At 43.1% G+C, this 14,479-nt stretch overlaps 1 protein-coding gene across 2 annotated transcripts; it reads left to right on the top strand.

Annotated features, from left to right (window-relative positions):
* Window positions 1–3,110: 3,110 nt before the first annotated feature.
* On the top strand, window positions 3,111–13,611 carry LOC129546385 (uncharacterized). Of its 2 annotated transcripts, XM_088830396.1 has the most exons (5): window positions 3,111–3,360; window positions 4,103–4,343; window positions 6,115–6,153; window positions 8,005–8,131; window positions 9,444–13,609. In XM_088830396.1, the coding sequence occupies exons 3-5, from the start codon at window positions 6,139–6,141 to the stop codon at window positions 10,613–10,615; spliced, it is 1,314 nt and encodes a 437-aa protein (XP_088686522.1). In that variant the 5' UTR covers window positions 3,111–3,360; window positions 4,103–4,343; window positions 6,115–6,138; the 3' UTR covers window positions 10,616–13,609. The 2 variants fall into 2 exon arrangements, with proteins under 2 accessions (XP_088686522.1, XP_088686521.1); XM_088830395.1 differs by lacking the exons at window positions 3,111–3,360; window positions 4,103–4,343 and having other exon boundaries at window positions 5,658–6,153; window positions 9,444–13,611.
* Window positions 13,612–14,479: the final 868 nt, after the last annotated feature.

Genomic DNA, 14,479 nt, shown 5'->3' on the forward strand with positions numbered 1-14,479 from the left:
AGGCCTCCTGGGGTAGACTGCAGGGTTCTGTAGGACTAATGTGACCAGATATTAGAATTTTTGGTAGGTCTTCAGGTCACCCTGAGATGAAGATAGTTGTGAGCAGCACCAGTGTTTTTTTTTGGAGCTGCATAAGTTGTCTTTTCACATGGGATGTCACATCATGCCCCCAGTATTGTTCAAGGGAAGAAGTTCCCTAGGTCCAACCATAATAGAGCCACATGCCATAATGTCCACAACTTGGGGCTGGTGTTGGCTGAGTGTTAGGTTACAGACATTGGGTGGGAATCATAATTGTTACAGAAACAGGCATGGAGTTAATAGGAACTGAGAGACTAGAAAACAAGAAGGGACACACCTTTTCTAAAACTGCATCCACAAATGTTCCCGTGGCTGTTTATGATAAAGTTTTTGCAAAAATTCTCAGGTGTTACAGAACTTCTTTTGGCATCACATAGCATCTGCAAATCGTTTATCTAAGGCCATTACTGCACAGTGAAGACAGTGGGGAATGACAGCAGAAATCCTGTAGTCCAGGTTTGTGATTTTTAGGACCCAGACAGAGTTCCTGGATAACTTTGGTTGCTCACCAGTCTTCATTGCTACTGTGACAGAATCCCTCCCATGAGACCAAGAGAGATAATGGATTTGAGGTATGATTGCGAGAGTTCTCCTTTTCCAAAAAGATTCAGATTTTTATGTGAAGTCAATTTTTATCCAAATTTAATTGAGCTTATGTTTAGTTGGTCTGCACTGAATAGAACATCTCTAAATTGTCCAACTTGGTAAGTTTCAACCATTCATGGAACCATCATCATAACAAATATCCATCACTACCCATAGAGCGCCTATGTGTGTAGTGAATGTGACAAAGCTTTGAGCCAAAGGTCTAACCTCATTTGTCACCAGTATGCTCATACCAGAGAAAGGCCTTCAGATTAGATGAGAAGAGAAGCAAATGAGCTGTCTCCTTAGTTAATACATCTTACTGAACTGGTTCTGTAAGGGACTCCTCAACTGTAAGTTGAATGCCATCTGTGTGCACACCCCTAGTGTGAAGATGGCCTGTGGGTACATCTCCAATTCAGTAACTCAGTGTTTTCCAGAACTTTAATATCACTGGAGTGTTAATGTTTACTTTTTTATTTGTCATTTTCTTTCTACATGCATAGTTACTTTAAGAGTCATCCAAGTTGCCAATGTGAATAATTTTTTTCTGATAAATATATTATTTGGATAGACCATCGTTTAACTCTTTATCCATTCATCTGTTAAAGGATGGGGTTTTGTGGTTTGTTTCCAGTTTGCCTGCCACAAGTAAGCAAACAAGTAAATAAAATCCTTTATATGAACACTTGGTTTCATATTCTAAAACGAATGACTCCCCATTTGCATTCCCATTGACAGTATTCAGTTCCCCTATATTCCTCACAAGTAGTTGGTTGTTATGGTTAGTATTTTGAGTATTACCTGTTTTAAAAGTGTAGAGACTATTATCTGATTGCATTTCCCTACTAATTCATGATGTTGGACATTTTTGTTTTCATTTGCCAAATAATCTGAGAAGACTAATAAGTGTGTTGGAACTTCAGTTTTCTTCAGTGAATGACTTTAGTTGTCTAGGTTCTCATAACATTAGTCACCTCTTTATACTCCTAATAATTAACATACTTGACACACATAAAAATATTTACTTATTTTTACATAGGACACTTAGCCCCACCCTGCCTCATTTAACTTTTAAATAATTCAAAGTGTATTTCCAGACATTGACACTTTTTCATAATTTCCATAATTTGATCTATAACAAGAATCTCCTGCTTTCTGAAAGTTTGGATTACATCACTTGGGTTTTATAAAAGACATGTTAGTACATGTTTTCATGAAATCCAAAGAAACTTCTGAAGTATTTTAATCACTTTTATGAAAAAAGCCATAACACCATATTAATGGCTGTTCATTGAGAAAACTGAAGTGGTGTGTCAGAATTTTGAGAAAGAAGGGAATACTTCTGCTTTATGACATCTCAGTTTATGAAACATTTCCTGGGAAAGTTGTTCATTGGGATAGCAGGAGCAATCTGTAATTAAGCCCAAGTCACTAAACTGTATTCATTTTCTATGGCTGCTATAATGAATAACCACAAAGTTGATGGTTTCAGACGAAACATTATGAATCATTTTAGTCTTCTGGACGTCAGAAGTCTAAGTCACTTTCACAGGGATAAAGGCAAAGTGTGACTAGGGGCTTGGTTTCTCTGGAGTCTCTAGGAATGAATTGTTGGCTTTGCCTTTTCCAAAGTCTAGAGCTGCATTCCTTGTGTTTGAAGGCTGAAGACCACTTCCTTCTTCAAAGACCAGCAGTGCAGCATTTCAGTCATCAAATCGCCTTCCTCTACCTGTCTTTTATGAGGACACTTTGGAATACACCTCCGGACAAACAAACTTTTGGGGTAATCTCATCTCCAAATCCCTAATCGAGTTGGCAAACTCTCTGAACATATAAAGTAATATTTATGAGCTCCAAAGATGAGCACCCAGTTGTCTTTGGGGAATATTCATCAGCCTGCCACTTTGAGTTTAGTCCTTCAAAGTGTGTTTGTTTTCAGGTATATGCATTGCAATAGTGCAAAATATTACTTGTAGGTGTGTATCATAAATGTCTTTGACCTCTAAGTATGTATGACCTCATAATTTTTCCAAAATATTGCCGTTACTAAGTCCTGTACCTCTACCACCTTCTCAATTTCACACTGACAAGTTCTTAAAATTTTAGAATGCCTGATGCCCTGTGTGGCACGACTCCCTAAGCGTGCTGACACCTCCTTTTTCTGTCTTTGAGAAGAGTGGTTCCACGGATATCTGGGTGCGTCCCCTTTAAGAAGCGTGAACCCCGCCAGTAACTCGGAGCCTTGGGAAACTGCTTCCCAGCCACCCACCTGGGTCAGGCGGACTTTTCCTGGACATCTGGAGCGCCGACCCTAGCCATGGCAAACATTGATGTTAACTACATTTCCCTGAAAGCAAAGCGCAGCGTCTGTGTCACTGGGCCAATGAAAACCCAGGAGTAAGCCACTTCCGTTCTTTAAGACGGCGTCTGGGTGGGTCTTCCGGCCGGTACCGCGGGCGACATTTTTAAACTCCAGCCTGATTTCGTGTGTAGAACTTCGGAACTTGGCCAGCCTGAGGTAAAGGAAGGCAGGAAGGCGCTGTGCCCGCTGCTCTCAAGAGGGTCTGAGGCTCTGCGCGGCGCCATCCGGCCTTACTCTTGACTTGGGGCCGAGACAGGCGCCGCGGTGCCCGGGCCCCACCTTCGCCCTCAGACTCCGCTGTGACGGCCGTGCTGACAGATCCGCTTCAGGTAAACGCTGCGCCCTCCGAGCTCTCAGCCAACCCCTCTCATTCTGCGGTATTTTTGTTCTCTTTCAAGTGTCCTGTGCATGTTTTTATTTCTTTCCCAAAACCTCGGTTTTTCTAATTTTGAAATATGACCTGCTTGGGGGAAAATAAATGCTTCTGACCTACGTGCAGTTGAAAAGCCAGCTGTTATTAATAGCCGTTCAGTGCTCAAATCAAGAAATGAGGTACAAGTAGGACCCAAAAGCCGCCTGTGGAGGTCCTTCCAAAACTATTGTTCCGTCTTCCAAATGTTAAGATGTTGTCTTTTGTTTCAGGTGAGCATTTTTTTGCTCTCTTGATTGTTTTACTTCTTTGATGTCGCTAGTGGTAGAACCTACCTGCCAGTGCAGCAGACATAAGTGACGTGGGTTCCATCTCTGGGTCAGGAAGATCCCCTGGAGGAGGAAATGGCAACCCACTCCAGTCTTCTTGCCTGGAGAACCCCATGGACGGAGGAGCCTGGTGGGCTACAGTCCGTAAGGTCTCAAAGAGTCGGACACGACTGAGCCACTTAGCACACACGTATAGTTTTGCTAGCTGTGTGGAACATATTTGACGACCGTAGTTTCCCTTTGCTCAGTTGTTTTAGAACTTTTACAATTGAAATCATATAAGTATTAAGTGTTTTTGTTTTCATTTGGAGAAGATGGTGTGACTTCACCCATCTTTTCATGTCTATCCGCTAATTTTCTTTTCTTTTGCAGTATTATATAGTGAGTGTACCGTCTATGGGGCTTCTGAGGTGGCGCTAGTTGTAAAGAATCCACCTGCCAGTTCAGAAGACCCAAGAGAAGCAGGTTCGATCCTTGGATGTGGAAGGTCCCTTGGCACCCTATTCCAGTATTGCCTGGAGAATCCCATGGACAGAGGAGCCTGGCGGGTTACAGTCCATGGTGTCACAAAGAATCAGACAGGACTGAGTGACTGAGCACATACATTATATGAGTAAGATGTCTTTATAAAATCAGCCGTTGAAGGCTTTTTTTGTCAGCTTTCTATATTTATAACCATTGCTATTCTAGCCATAACTTCTTTGCGTTATGTTGTGTGTTAAGGACATATCTGTCTAGCATATATGTTAAAATTATTATTGTATTTAAATGAATATTTCCACCTTTTGATCTTATTTTGCTCCATCTTACTAATTTTAACTTAGTTCTTTGAATAAGAAGATTATACTTACTTTTAATGGATCCCGTAGCTGTATTTTCACACTCTCTTTTTGCATTATGCCTACTTAACAGTTCTACAGTATACAACCATTTAAGAGTTTTTCTTCTTTTCAGTGATTGTACTCTGCTAATATTTATTTCACTGTTATGTGATGCTCCTCTGGTAGTATTGAAAGAAAATGATTAACTTATCTTGTTAAAGCACTTGTTTTAAAAGGGGAATTAAATGAATCATTGTAACATTAAAAACTTATAATGCTGGGAATGCTTACCAAGATACTTAGAACCCAAAAAAGGTATTTTCGTGTCTATTTAAAGAGGATTGAACAGAGATCAGGTCATATGGGTTCTTTCCTTTGTCTTAAGTTTAAAGAGTCATCAGTGATGTACAGTTTCTCAAACTGTTGGAAGCCAAGCACTTTGATTCTAGCAATAACTCCTTTCTCATGGATTAATTTTCTGGAGCCATTTTCTTCTTGTAATTCTCTCTCTTTTTTTTTTGTTTGTGGTTGCACTGCTTGGCTTGTGGAATCTAGGTTCCCCAACCAGGTATAGAACCCGGGTCCACTGCAGTGAAAGTGTCACATTCTAACCACTGGGCAACCAGAGAATTCTGAGATTCATTTTCAAAGCGAAGTTAGTGGTGTTTCCATTCTCTGCAGCAGGAGAAAAAAGCTTGTAGGAAGTTAAAGATAATCTGTTTGGACATTTATGGGAAAAAAAACTGGATATATTAAAGAATATAGTTCAAGTCTAAGTTTTTTAAAAAATAATTTTTAAGATAACCAAAGTAAAATTGGAAAAGGAGTATAGGAACTCCTGTCCAAATGTTGGGTCCAACTACAAGCTGCTGCTGCTGCTGCTGCTAAGTCACTTCAGTCGTGTCCGACTCTGTGTGACCCCATAGATGGAAGCCCACCAGGCTCCCCCGTCCCTGGGATTCTCCAGTTGAAAAGTGAAAGTGAAGTCGCTCAGTCGTGTCCGACCCTTAGCGACCCCACGGACTGCAGCCTACCAGGCTCCTCCATCCATGGGATTTTCTAGGCAATAGTACTGGAGTGGCTTGCCATTGCCTTCTCCGAACTACAAGCTATGAGAGGAAAAAGTTATTATTGGCAAGGGAGAAATGGAAGAATGGAATCAAATGGCAATGTCAGAAAGAACTCTGCTTAATTTTTATATGCATGGCTTGGGGCTATAATAGCCCTACATGACCTGCCACAAGCATCTCCTATCTAACCAGATACCTTACTCTTTGGATCACCAGGCTCCAGTCGTACTAGCCTCATGGAGCTACTCAGACACATCAGATATGAATATGATAGAGAGGCTTTGCACTTATTAGTCCCACTTCTAGAAAACCTTTTCTGAAGTCAGACATATGACCTATGGCACAACTCCATAACATTTTCTGCCCTCTTTATGCTTTAGTTTTCTGTTGAGTAATTTGTCTTCACCTGAAATATTAAATAGTTATCTCATTAATCTTTCTTGTCTATGTTGCTGATGGGAATTAAAGTTACATGGCCCTACTCTTCCCACAGGTTCCATGTTCAACAGAACCACTTATGGACTCTTCACTGGTGAGTGTTGGTGTTCTGAAAGATTTTGCTGCTGCTTTTCATGAACTTGGTGTCTGGATACCCTAGAGAAACCCTGAGTGCAGAATTCCAAATCCAGGCCAGAGGGTATATGGAAAGATTCCAAATTTGACAACCAGGGGACTGAAATGTGAAAGATTGTATGTATAGAGGTTACTGTGTCCAAATGCTTGAGGATGCAATTGAGATGAGTGTATTTTAGGACTGTTGGGTCTCTGTTTATGCAATAAGAACAGAGAACAAGGGAATCAGAGTCAGGGCTAGACTGGTAGCCTGTTAAGATGGGTTTCTGTTCTGAGAATGATGGCAGAAATGGGATTTTTGTAATAGAAAGGAAAAGTGATGTGACTTAAGTTTTAAGAGGGTGCCTCTGGGTGCAGAGTGCACAACACCCTGGTGGAGAGGAAAACAAAGAAACATAGAAGTGGTCTTAATTTTCCAGATGTGCATGGCTCTAGCTGCAGCAAAGTGGTGGATGTGGAGACATAAGAAATACTTGGTTTCTACATTTTTTTTTTTTAAGTAAAGGCTGATCAGATTTTCCAATGTGGAGGAGTCACACGCCTCCAAAGTTTTTTCCATTTGCATCTGGAAAGGTGGAAGTGCCATCCACTGATTTGGGGAAGTCTGGTAAGAGGACTTTTCAGTGAGAATATTAGGAATTGAGTTTTGGCCCTGTTAAGCCTCAGATGTTGCAGTGGCTTCCAAGTGTAGGAGACAAGTGGATGGCTGAACATGTAGATCTGGAGTAATGGGGAGGCTTTCGGATTTCATTAGGGGACAGAGGAGACACAGACAGACAAGGAAGAGGAGTGGTCATCAGCACGAAGGTAGGGGGAAGGGGAAGGCCAGTTGGTATGTCAGGTTTCTGTGGGGAAAAGCTATGATACTGACGCATAAGAAAAGCAGAAATGAGGTAAATTGATAGCAAAGTCATGCTGGTGCTTATTTCTTCTCCTCTGACTCACTGGGCTTTTGTGGTAGAACTTGGGAAGCTTGTGACAGAATGTCATAGCTTCGGTAGGCTGTGTCAAGTGGGTGTGGATTTTGAATGGGTGTTATATGAACAAAGATTGTAACTGTTAAAGAGACATAATGTGCATTATAGAAGTGGAATCTGACCAGAGATATTTAGATTATGTGTGTTGTGACTGAGATAAAGTCAGGATCAAGGCCTGTTGGGAAAGCCAACTTTGTGGTCCAGGTGGTGATGATGGGAGTCAGATGTCTGAGAATATCCACTGAGTGATATGGTATGCATATGGGGAAGGTGTGTAAACTAATTGACTGAGGGCTCTGTAGTAGGACTTTGAGAAGGGTGGGTTCAAGTTGTTGGTGTCTGGAGTGGATCACCTGGGGACTGTCAGGCTGTTGTCTTACAGGAGAGGAAAGGGGCCCTGCATGCCAGGCCCACAGCCTAGAAGACATCTGTCTGTAGACCTGTGTGTCGTTGCTGGGGTTAGGAGCTAGTGCTCAAGCATGAAGGGTTTGGGGTACCACTACCCTGGTGGCTCAGAGGTTAAAGCATCTGCCTGCAATGCAGGAGACCTGGGTTCGATCCCTGGGTCGGAAGATCCCCTGGAGAAGGAAATGGCAACCCACTCCAGTATTCTTGCCTGGAGAATCCCATGGACGGAGGAGCCTGGTGGGCTACAGTCCATGGGGTCACAAAGAGTTGGACACGACTGAGCAACTTCACTTTCACTTTTACCCTCTAAATTAGGGACCAGGGAGGATGATGACACCAGAGTGAATGTGGATTAGGGTTGGGGGTGTTCATGGGGTCCTGGGGAAAGAGGTTGCTCATGCACACATCTGTTCCCATCATCATAGAGCCCTGTGACCTTTGAGGATGTGGCTGTGTACTTTTCCCAAGAGGAATGGAGGCTCCTTGGTGAGGCCCAGAAATTCCTGTACCGCGATGTCATGCTGGAGACGTTCGCACTGGTTGTATCCTTGGGTAAGGCCCTCACCCGTATCCCAGCATCCTGGACAGGTCTCTGCATTTCCCCTTTTCTCTAAGAGCAAGTCTGTTCTGTTCACAGCTAGACAGTGGGCACCTCTCTATTACTGCTTCCCTGTCCTCTGTGCTGTGGGTGCCAAGACTGAGTGAGTGTGTGTTCCACCTCCTTTCACAGGTGGCCCCAATGCCAGCGGCAAGTTTTCTTAGTAAAAATTTTCTGGATCATAAGCCTTGGAGTTAGCTTAGTGATTTACATTCATTTCAGCCTCTCCCTGCCAAGTTGACTCTGTAGACGCCTGTACCTTTGTGCAGCTTCTGCCTCCTTCCTTTTGACATTTCTTTGGGCCTCACTGTTTCAGGAATTGTTGGGACCCAGCATGGTCACCATTTATGGGGTGCATTTGGCTATAGCTGTGATACTCAAAGATTATTTTTATCATTATTTTTTTCTTGAATTCTTTTGAGATTGATTGCTTCCCCATGGGCAGTACTTAACGCTAACCTGTCTTGTCCTTCTCTTGTAATGTGAATCTTCTAAATCCCATGTTGTTGTCCAGTTGAAGCTGGGAGGACAACCTTGGGTATAGGAGAGAGTGGACATGGTTCCAGGCACAGGAAGTAGGGCTCAAAATGGGTATGGTCCTGGTGATTGGCATCATAGGGAGCAGTGACATTGTGGCTGGATTCAGTCAAATTTTGAATATGTCCTGGCCCCAACACTGTTTGTCGTCTAAGACCAGTGACTTGTTATCTCATTTCTGTTTCTCCTCCATTCTTGACACATTCACCCTGTGATTTCTACTCTGGCTTCCAACCCAGGATTGTCCCTCACCTCTCTGGCTTCCACTCCTCATTGTTCCTCAACATGCTCACTCTAATGCTTTCCACTGTTTGCCTATGCTTACTGTGTGATAAAACCTGCACCTCTCCTTAAAATAGTCCTGAACACCAGCTACTCAGTGACACAATATCCTGGGCCTCAACATAGCTTTCCACACAGCACACGTGTGTCACCAGCAGCCAAGGCCCTGGTGAAAACCATTCCTGTAGGAGTGCGTTGTGGACCCCTGGCTCCTCCATTTAATATACACCCTCTTCTGTCTTTTGCCTGGTGAGTCCTTCCTGTTCTGTGATGTGTAGAAGCCCAGTTCTACAGATTGGGGCTTTTCCTTACCTGCCCACAGCTCCTTTGTCCTGAACTAGTCCCATGGATTTATTCTTTCTATGTCAGACACATACGGTGCAACACATCTGCCTTTTTTAAAAAACTTTTCCTACATTAAGTTCACTCACATTTTTCTGATTTCAGGGTGTTGTCATACAGCAGAGGATGAACAGACACCTTCTAAGCAGAATGTTTCTGTAGAAGTGCCACAGAGAAATACCAAAAAGACATATCTGTCCAGCCAGAAAGTCTGTCCCTGGAAGATGGGTAACCTGGCCTTAGAAGGTGGTTTGTGTGTACCCGAGGTCCTGCGAACAAACCCTGGACAGACACTGTGTGGGACAGATGTAAAATCCCACCAGCACAGTGGAGAGAAGCTCATGAGACGAGATTTGGGTAAGGCCTTAATGAAGAACTGCACAGTCCATGCATTGGAGAAGGCTTTTCTGTGCCAAGAGGCGAGGAAGGATTTCCCTGGTAGCTCTGGCCATGTGCAGCACCAGGTAAAACCACAAATGATGGAGTTTGTAGCAGAGTTTTACAATGGAGAAAAGCGTTTCAAGTGCAATGAATGTGGGAAACTCTTCTACCGGAAGTCCAGGCTTGCTCAGCACCATAGAGTCCACACCGGAGAGAAGCCTTATGAATGCAGTGAATGTGGGAAAGTCTTTAGATGCAGCTCCAGCCTTGCTATACATAGAAGAATTCACACAGGGGAAAGGCCTTATGAATGTAGAGAATGTGGAAAATTCTTTAGGCAACACTCCCAGCTTGTTGTGCACCAGAGAATTCACACTGGAGCCAGACCATATGAGTGCAGTGAATGTGGGAAAACGTTCAGTACTAAAACCAAACTTGATCAGCACCGGCGAGTCCACACTGGAGAGAGGCCTTATGAATGTGGAGAATGTGGAAGAACCTACACCTGTAAACGCATGCTTATTCAGCACCAGCTCGTCCACACTGGAGAGTGGCCTCATGAGTGCAGTGAATGTGGGAAAGCATTTAGATACATGGCCAGCCTTGTTATGCATAGAAGAATTCACAGTGGGGAAAGGCCTTATGAGTGTAGTGAATGTGGGAAGTCCTTTAGGCAAAGAGCCCACCTTCAGGTCCACCATAGAATTCATACTGGAGCAAAGACTTTTGAGTGCAGTGAATGTGGAAAATGTTTTAGCCAAAATTCTATTCTTACTACACACCAGAGAGTTCACACTGGAGAAAGGCCTTATAAGTGCTGTGAGTGCGGGAAATGTTTTAGCCAGAAATCTACTCTCATTAAGCACCTGAATTTACACTGGAGAAAAGTCACCTGAGTGCACCGAATGTGGAGAATTTCTTTAGCCAAAGCACCTGAAGGAGAAAAAAAAAAAGGCTGAAAAGTTCACACCACAGAAAGACCTCACAGTGCAACAAATATGGAAATATTTTTTGTCATAGGTCAGTTCTGATTGAGCACTGGACCTTCACAGCCCAGATAAACCCAAGAGTGCAGAGAATGTAGGAAAGCTTTCAGCTGAAGGTATAACTACATTGGTCACCAGAAAGTTCATACTGGAGAAAGACCTTCAAATGAGATGAAGAGAGAAGCCAATGAGCTGTCTCTTTAATGAATATATCTTACTGAATAGGCTTTATGAGGGCATCATCAGCTGAAAGCTGAATGCCATCCATGTGCACAGCCCTGGTGTGGAGAGGGCCTGTGGATACTTGGTTCTCTGGAAGCTTTAAGGAGCTAAGATCTACTTCCTAACCTGTGCAGCAGCCTTGCCAGACTTCATGTCACTGTGAGTTTCTTCCCTCTACCAAATGGTAGTTTCCCATTCTGTTCGTCAGTCCCCCAGTGTGATCAGGGTAGGTAGACTTTTATGCTCTCCTGTCCCTTGGAGGGAAGCATGTGTAGCCTGAGCTCTTGGGTGATGTCACGCTCTTAGATCCTGTCAGCTGCCTAGGATATGGCCTAAGCAGCTTTGATCTTGGGCATCCAGTCTGGGTTCTACTGGCAGCTCATAGCGGTTTACTTTGTTTGGTGGTATTCAATCGTGTCATGTTCAAGATGGATTTTCTAAGTCACCCTTTGGGGAACTGACTCATTTTGCGCTGCTTTGTGTAAAAATAAAGACTATTGTTTAAGACAACATGCATCTTGGGGTTTGTTCACCTTCAGACTGCTGTTAAGAACCAAACTGGACTGTCAAGATGAAGAGTAAAAAAGTTTTATGGGTATTTCAGACTAATACCTCAGTTAGAATGATATGACAGAGAACGGTGTTCAGTCTAGTTTTGGTCTAATTTGCATTGGCCAAGGGCTCCTGGTATGGACTCCAGGTCTCTGTGGAACTAATGCTGTGACTTGGATATTAGGATTTTTGATGGGTCCAGAAAGGATTTTTGATGGGTCTCGAGGCCATCTTGAGATGAGGACTGTGAGCAGCACCAGTGGATTTTTGGATCTGCGTGAATTGTTCTCTTTTCACGTGGGATATCACATCATCCCCCCAGTACTGTTCAATGGAAGAAATTCTCCAGGTCCAGCTGGAGCAGAGCCATGTGCCATAATGTGCATAATGTGGGAGGCTGGTGTTGCTGAGTGTTAGGCTACAGACATTGGGGGGAACTAGGTTCAGAAATGGGGGATTAGTAGGAACTGAGAATCTAACAACAGGAAGGGATACACCTTTTCTAAAAGGGCATTCATAAATGTTCCCATAACTGTGGCTGTTGATGATAAGGTTTTTGCAGAAATTTTCAGAAGTTACAGACGTGTTTCTCTTCCTCTTGAGCCTGCAGTCAGTGACTGAAGAATGTAAAGGTTTCGGCATTGCATAGCGTCTGCAGAGTGTTTATCTTAAGGCCATTGCTGCACAGTGAAAGCAGTGGGTAAATGAGAGTGAGAGTCTTGAAGTCCAGGCATGTGATTTTTAGGACCCAGGCAGAGTTCCTAAATAACTCAAGTGTAAGTGGCTCAGAGGTTAAAGCGTCTGCTTCCAATGCGGGAGACCCGGGTTCGAGCCCCAGGTTGGGAAGATCCCCTGGAGAAGGAAACGGTAACCCACTCCAGTATTCTTGCCTGGAGAATCCCATGGACGGAGAAGCCTGGTAGGCTACAGTCCACGGGGTCGCAAAGAGTCGGACACGACTGAGCGACGGAATGGAAGCACCTTTTTATTGTTCAGCAGTCTTCGTTTCTACTGTAACAGAATTCCTCCCATGAGACCAGGAGAGGTGATAGATTTGAGGTGTGGTTGCCAGAGTTCTTTTCCAAAATGGAGGTTCAGATTTTCATGTGAAGCCAGTTTCTATCCCGATCTGGTTGAGATGTACAGTTACCATGCACTGAGCATAACTGCAGCTGAATTAGCAAACTTACCAGCTTGTTAAGTTTTAACACTTGCAAAGTCACAGAACCATCATCATAGCAAACATCCATCACTACCATATGTCTCCCCGGATCCCAGGCAACTACTATTGACTGATTTTCCTCTCATTAAATTAGTGTTTTCCAGACTTCTAATATCATTGGTTTATCTGGTGGCTCAGATGGTAAAGAATCCACCTGCAGTTAGGGAAACCTGGGTTTGATCCCTGGGTTGGGAAGATCCCCTGGAGGAGGACAGGGCAGTCCACTCCAGTATTCTTGCCTGAAGAATTCCCATTGAGAAAGGAGCCTGACAGGCTATAGTCCACGGGGTTGCACAGAGTTGGACAGGACTAAGCACAGCAATATCATTGAAGTCTAAATGATTACTTTTGTAGTTGTTTTCTTTCTCCATGAATAGTTATTTTGAGAATCATCTAAGTTGCCAATGTGAATAACTCATTTTTTTCCTGATAAATATACTATTTGATATATTTTCATTTTATTTTTTAATCCATTCATCTCTTTAAAAAATGAGGTTTTGTGGTTTGTTTCTAGTTTGCTTGTCAGAGATTAGCTTACTGTAATCATATATAAAATCCTTTATATGAACATCCAGCTTCATATTCTAAAATGAATGACTGTACCCATTTGCATTCCCTTCGGTAGTATTCAGTTCCCCTGTATTCCTCACCAGTACTTGGTTGGTATGGTCTGTATTTTATTTTATTTTTTGAAAAATATTTATTTATGTATTTGACTCCCTTGGGTCTTAGTTGCAGCATGCAAAAATCTTTGTTGCATCATGTGTGATCTTTCGTTGGGGTGCATGGACTTTGTAGTTGTGGTGTGAAGACCCAGCTGCCCTGTGGCATGTAGGATATTGGTGGTGGTGTTTAGTTGCTAAGTGGTGTTTGTGACCCCATGGACTGTAGCCCACCAGGATCTTCTGTCCATGGGATTTCCCAGGCAAGAATACTGGAGTGGGTTGCCATGCCCTCCTCCAGGGTATGGTCTGTATTTTAAATATACCTGTTTAAAAAGTGTGGAGGTGTATCTCCCTATGATCTGATCAGTAGTATTTCCCTACTGATTCATGATGGTGACCATTTTTGTATTTATTGGCAGGTGTATGTCTTCTTTGACATAATGTCTGTTTTCTTATTAGTGACTGAGAATATGATAAATATGTGGGAACTTGACTTTCTTTCAGTGACTGATTTTACTGACTGGCATAAATATTTGTACTGACAACATTATTCACCATGTATATTCCTCATTATTAACATACTTCTATTACTTTAGGCCTAGACAGTTAATAAAAAAGGCAACTGACCTTTCCTTGTTGTGTTTGCCAATTTCCCGGCACAAGTCCTCCAACTGTGGGCAATTTCACGCTGTGTGTGTGTGTTTGCTACTGAACCAGAGGCACAGCAAGCTAAACGCTAAGATGCCGAGGTTTGCTGGGGGGAATTTTCTTTCACAAGACAGCCACATGAGGACACAGAAGGACAAGTTTCAGAACCACCACCTTCTTGGAGGTGAGGTGCTTGTGATATTTAGGGGATAAAGAGGCAGCCTGCTCTTAGGTGTGGGGACAAGCGATCGGAGAAAAGGTGAGTTAACTGGCGTGTGCATTACATGCTTCTTCACAGATGCATGTTCATAAATGGAGGCACTTTGCATGATCTGAGCATGGAATTTTAGCCATCTGATGTCAAAAAGTCATTCATCAGATACCTGGGCAGGCCCAGTTTTAGGAGTTGGTAGTTCTGATCATTCGTAGCCTGCGCCTGCTCAAGCTGGAAAAGAGTTGATTCCA

This window comes from Moschus berezovskii, chromosome 22 (genome assembly GCF_049115385.1).
Source record: "Moschus berezovskii isolate FMDL1 chromosome 22, NW_MosBer_1.0, whole genome shotgun sequence".
Lineage (NCBI taxonomy): Eukaryota > Metazoa > Chordata > Mammalia > Artiodactyla > Moschidae > Moschus > Moschus berezovskii.

Excerpts from the sequence above, each read along its gene's own strand:
- LOC129546385 (XM_088830395.1), top strand. The coding sequence starts at position 6,094 with ATGGCCCTACTCTTCCCACAGGTTCCATGTTCAACAGAACCACTTATG. Across the intron at positions 6,154-8,004 it reads CACTTATGGACTCTTCACTG|AGCCCTGTGACCTTTGAGGA; the intron begins GTGAGTGTTGGT and ends CCATCATCATAG. Across the intron at positions 8,132-9,443 it reads CGCACTGGTTGTATCCTTGG|GGTGTTGTCATACAGCAGAG; the intron begins GTAAGGCCCTCA and ends TTCTGATTTCAG.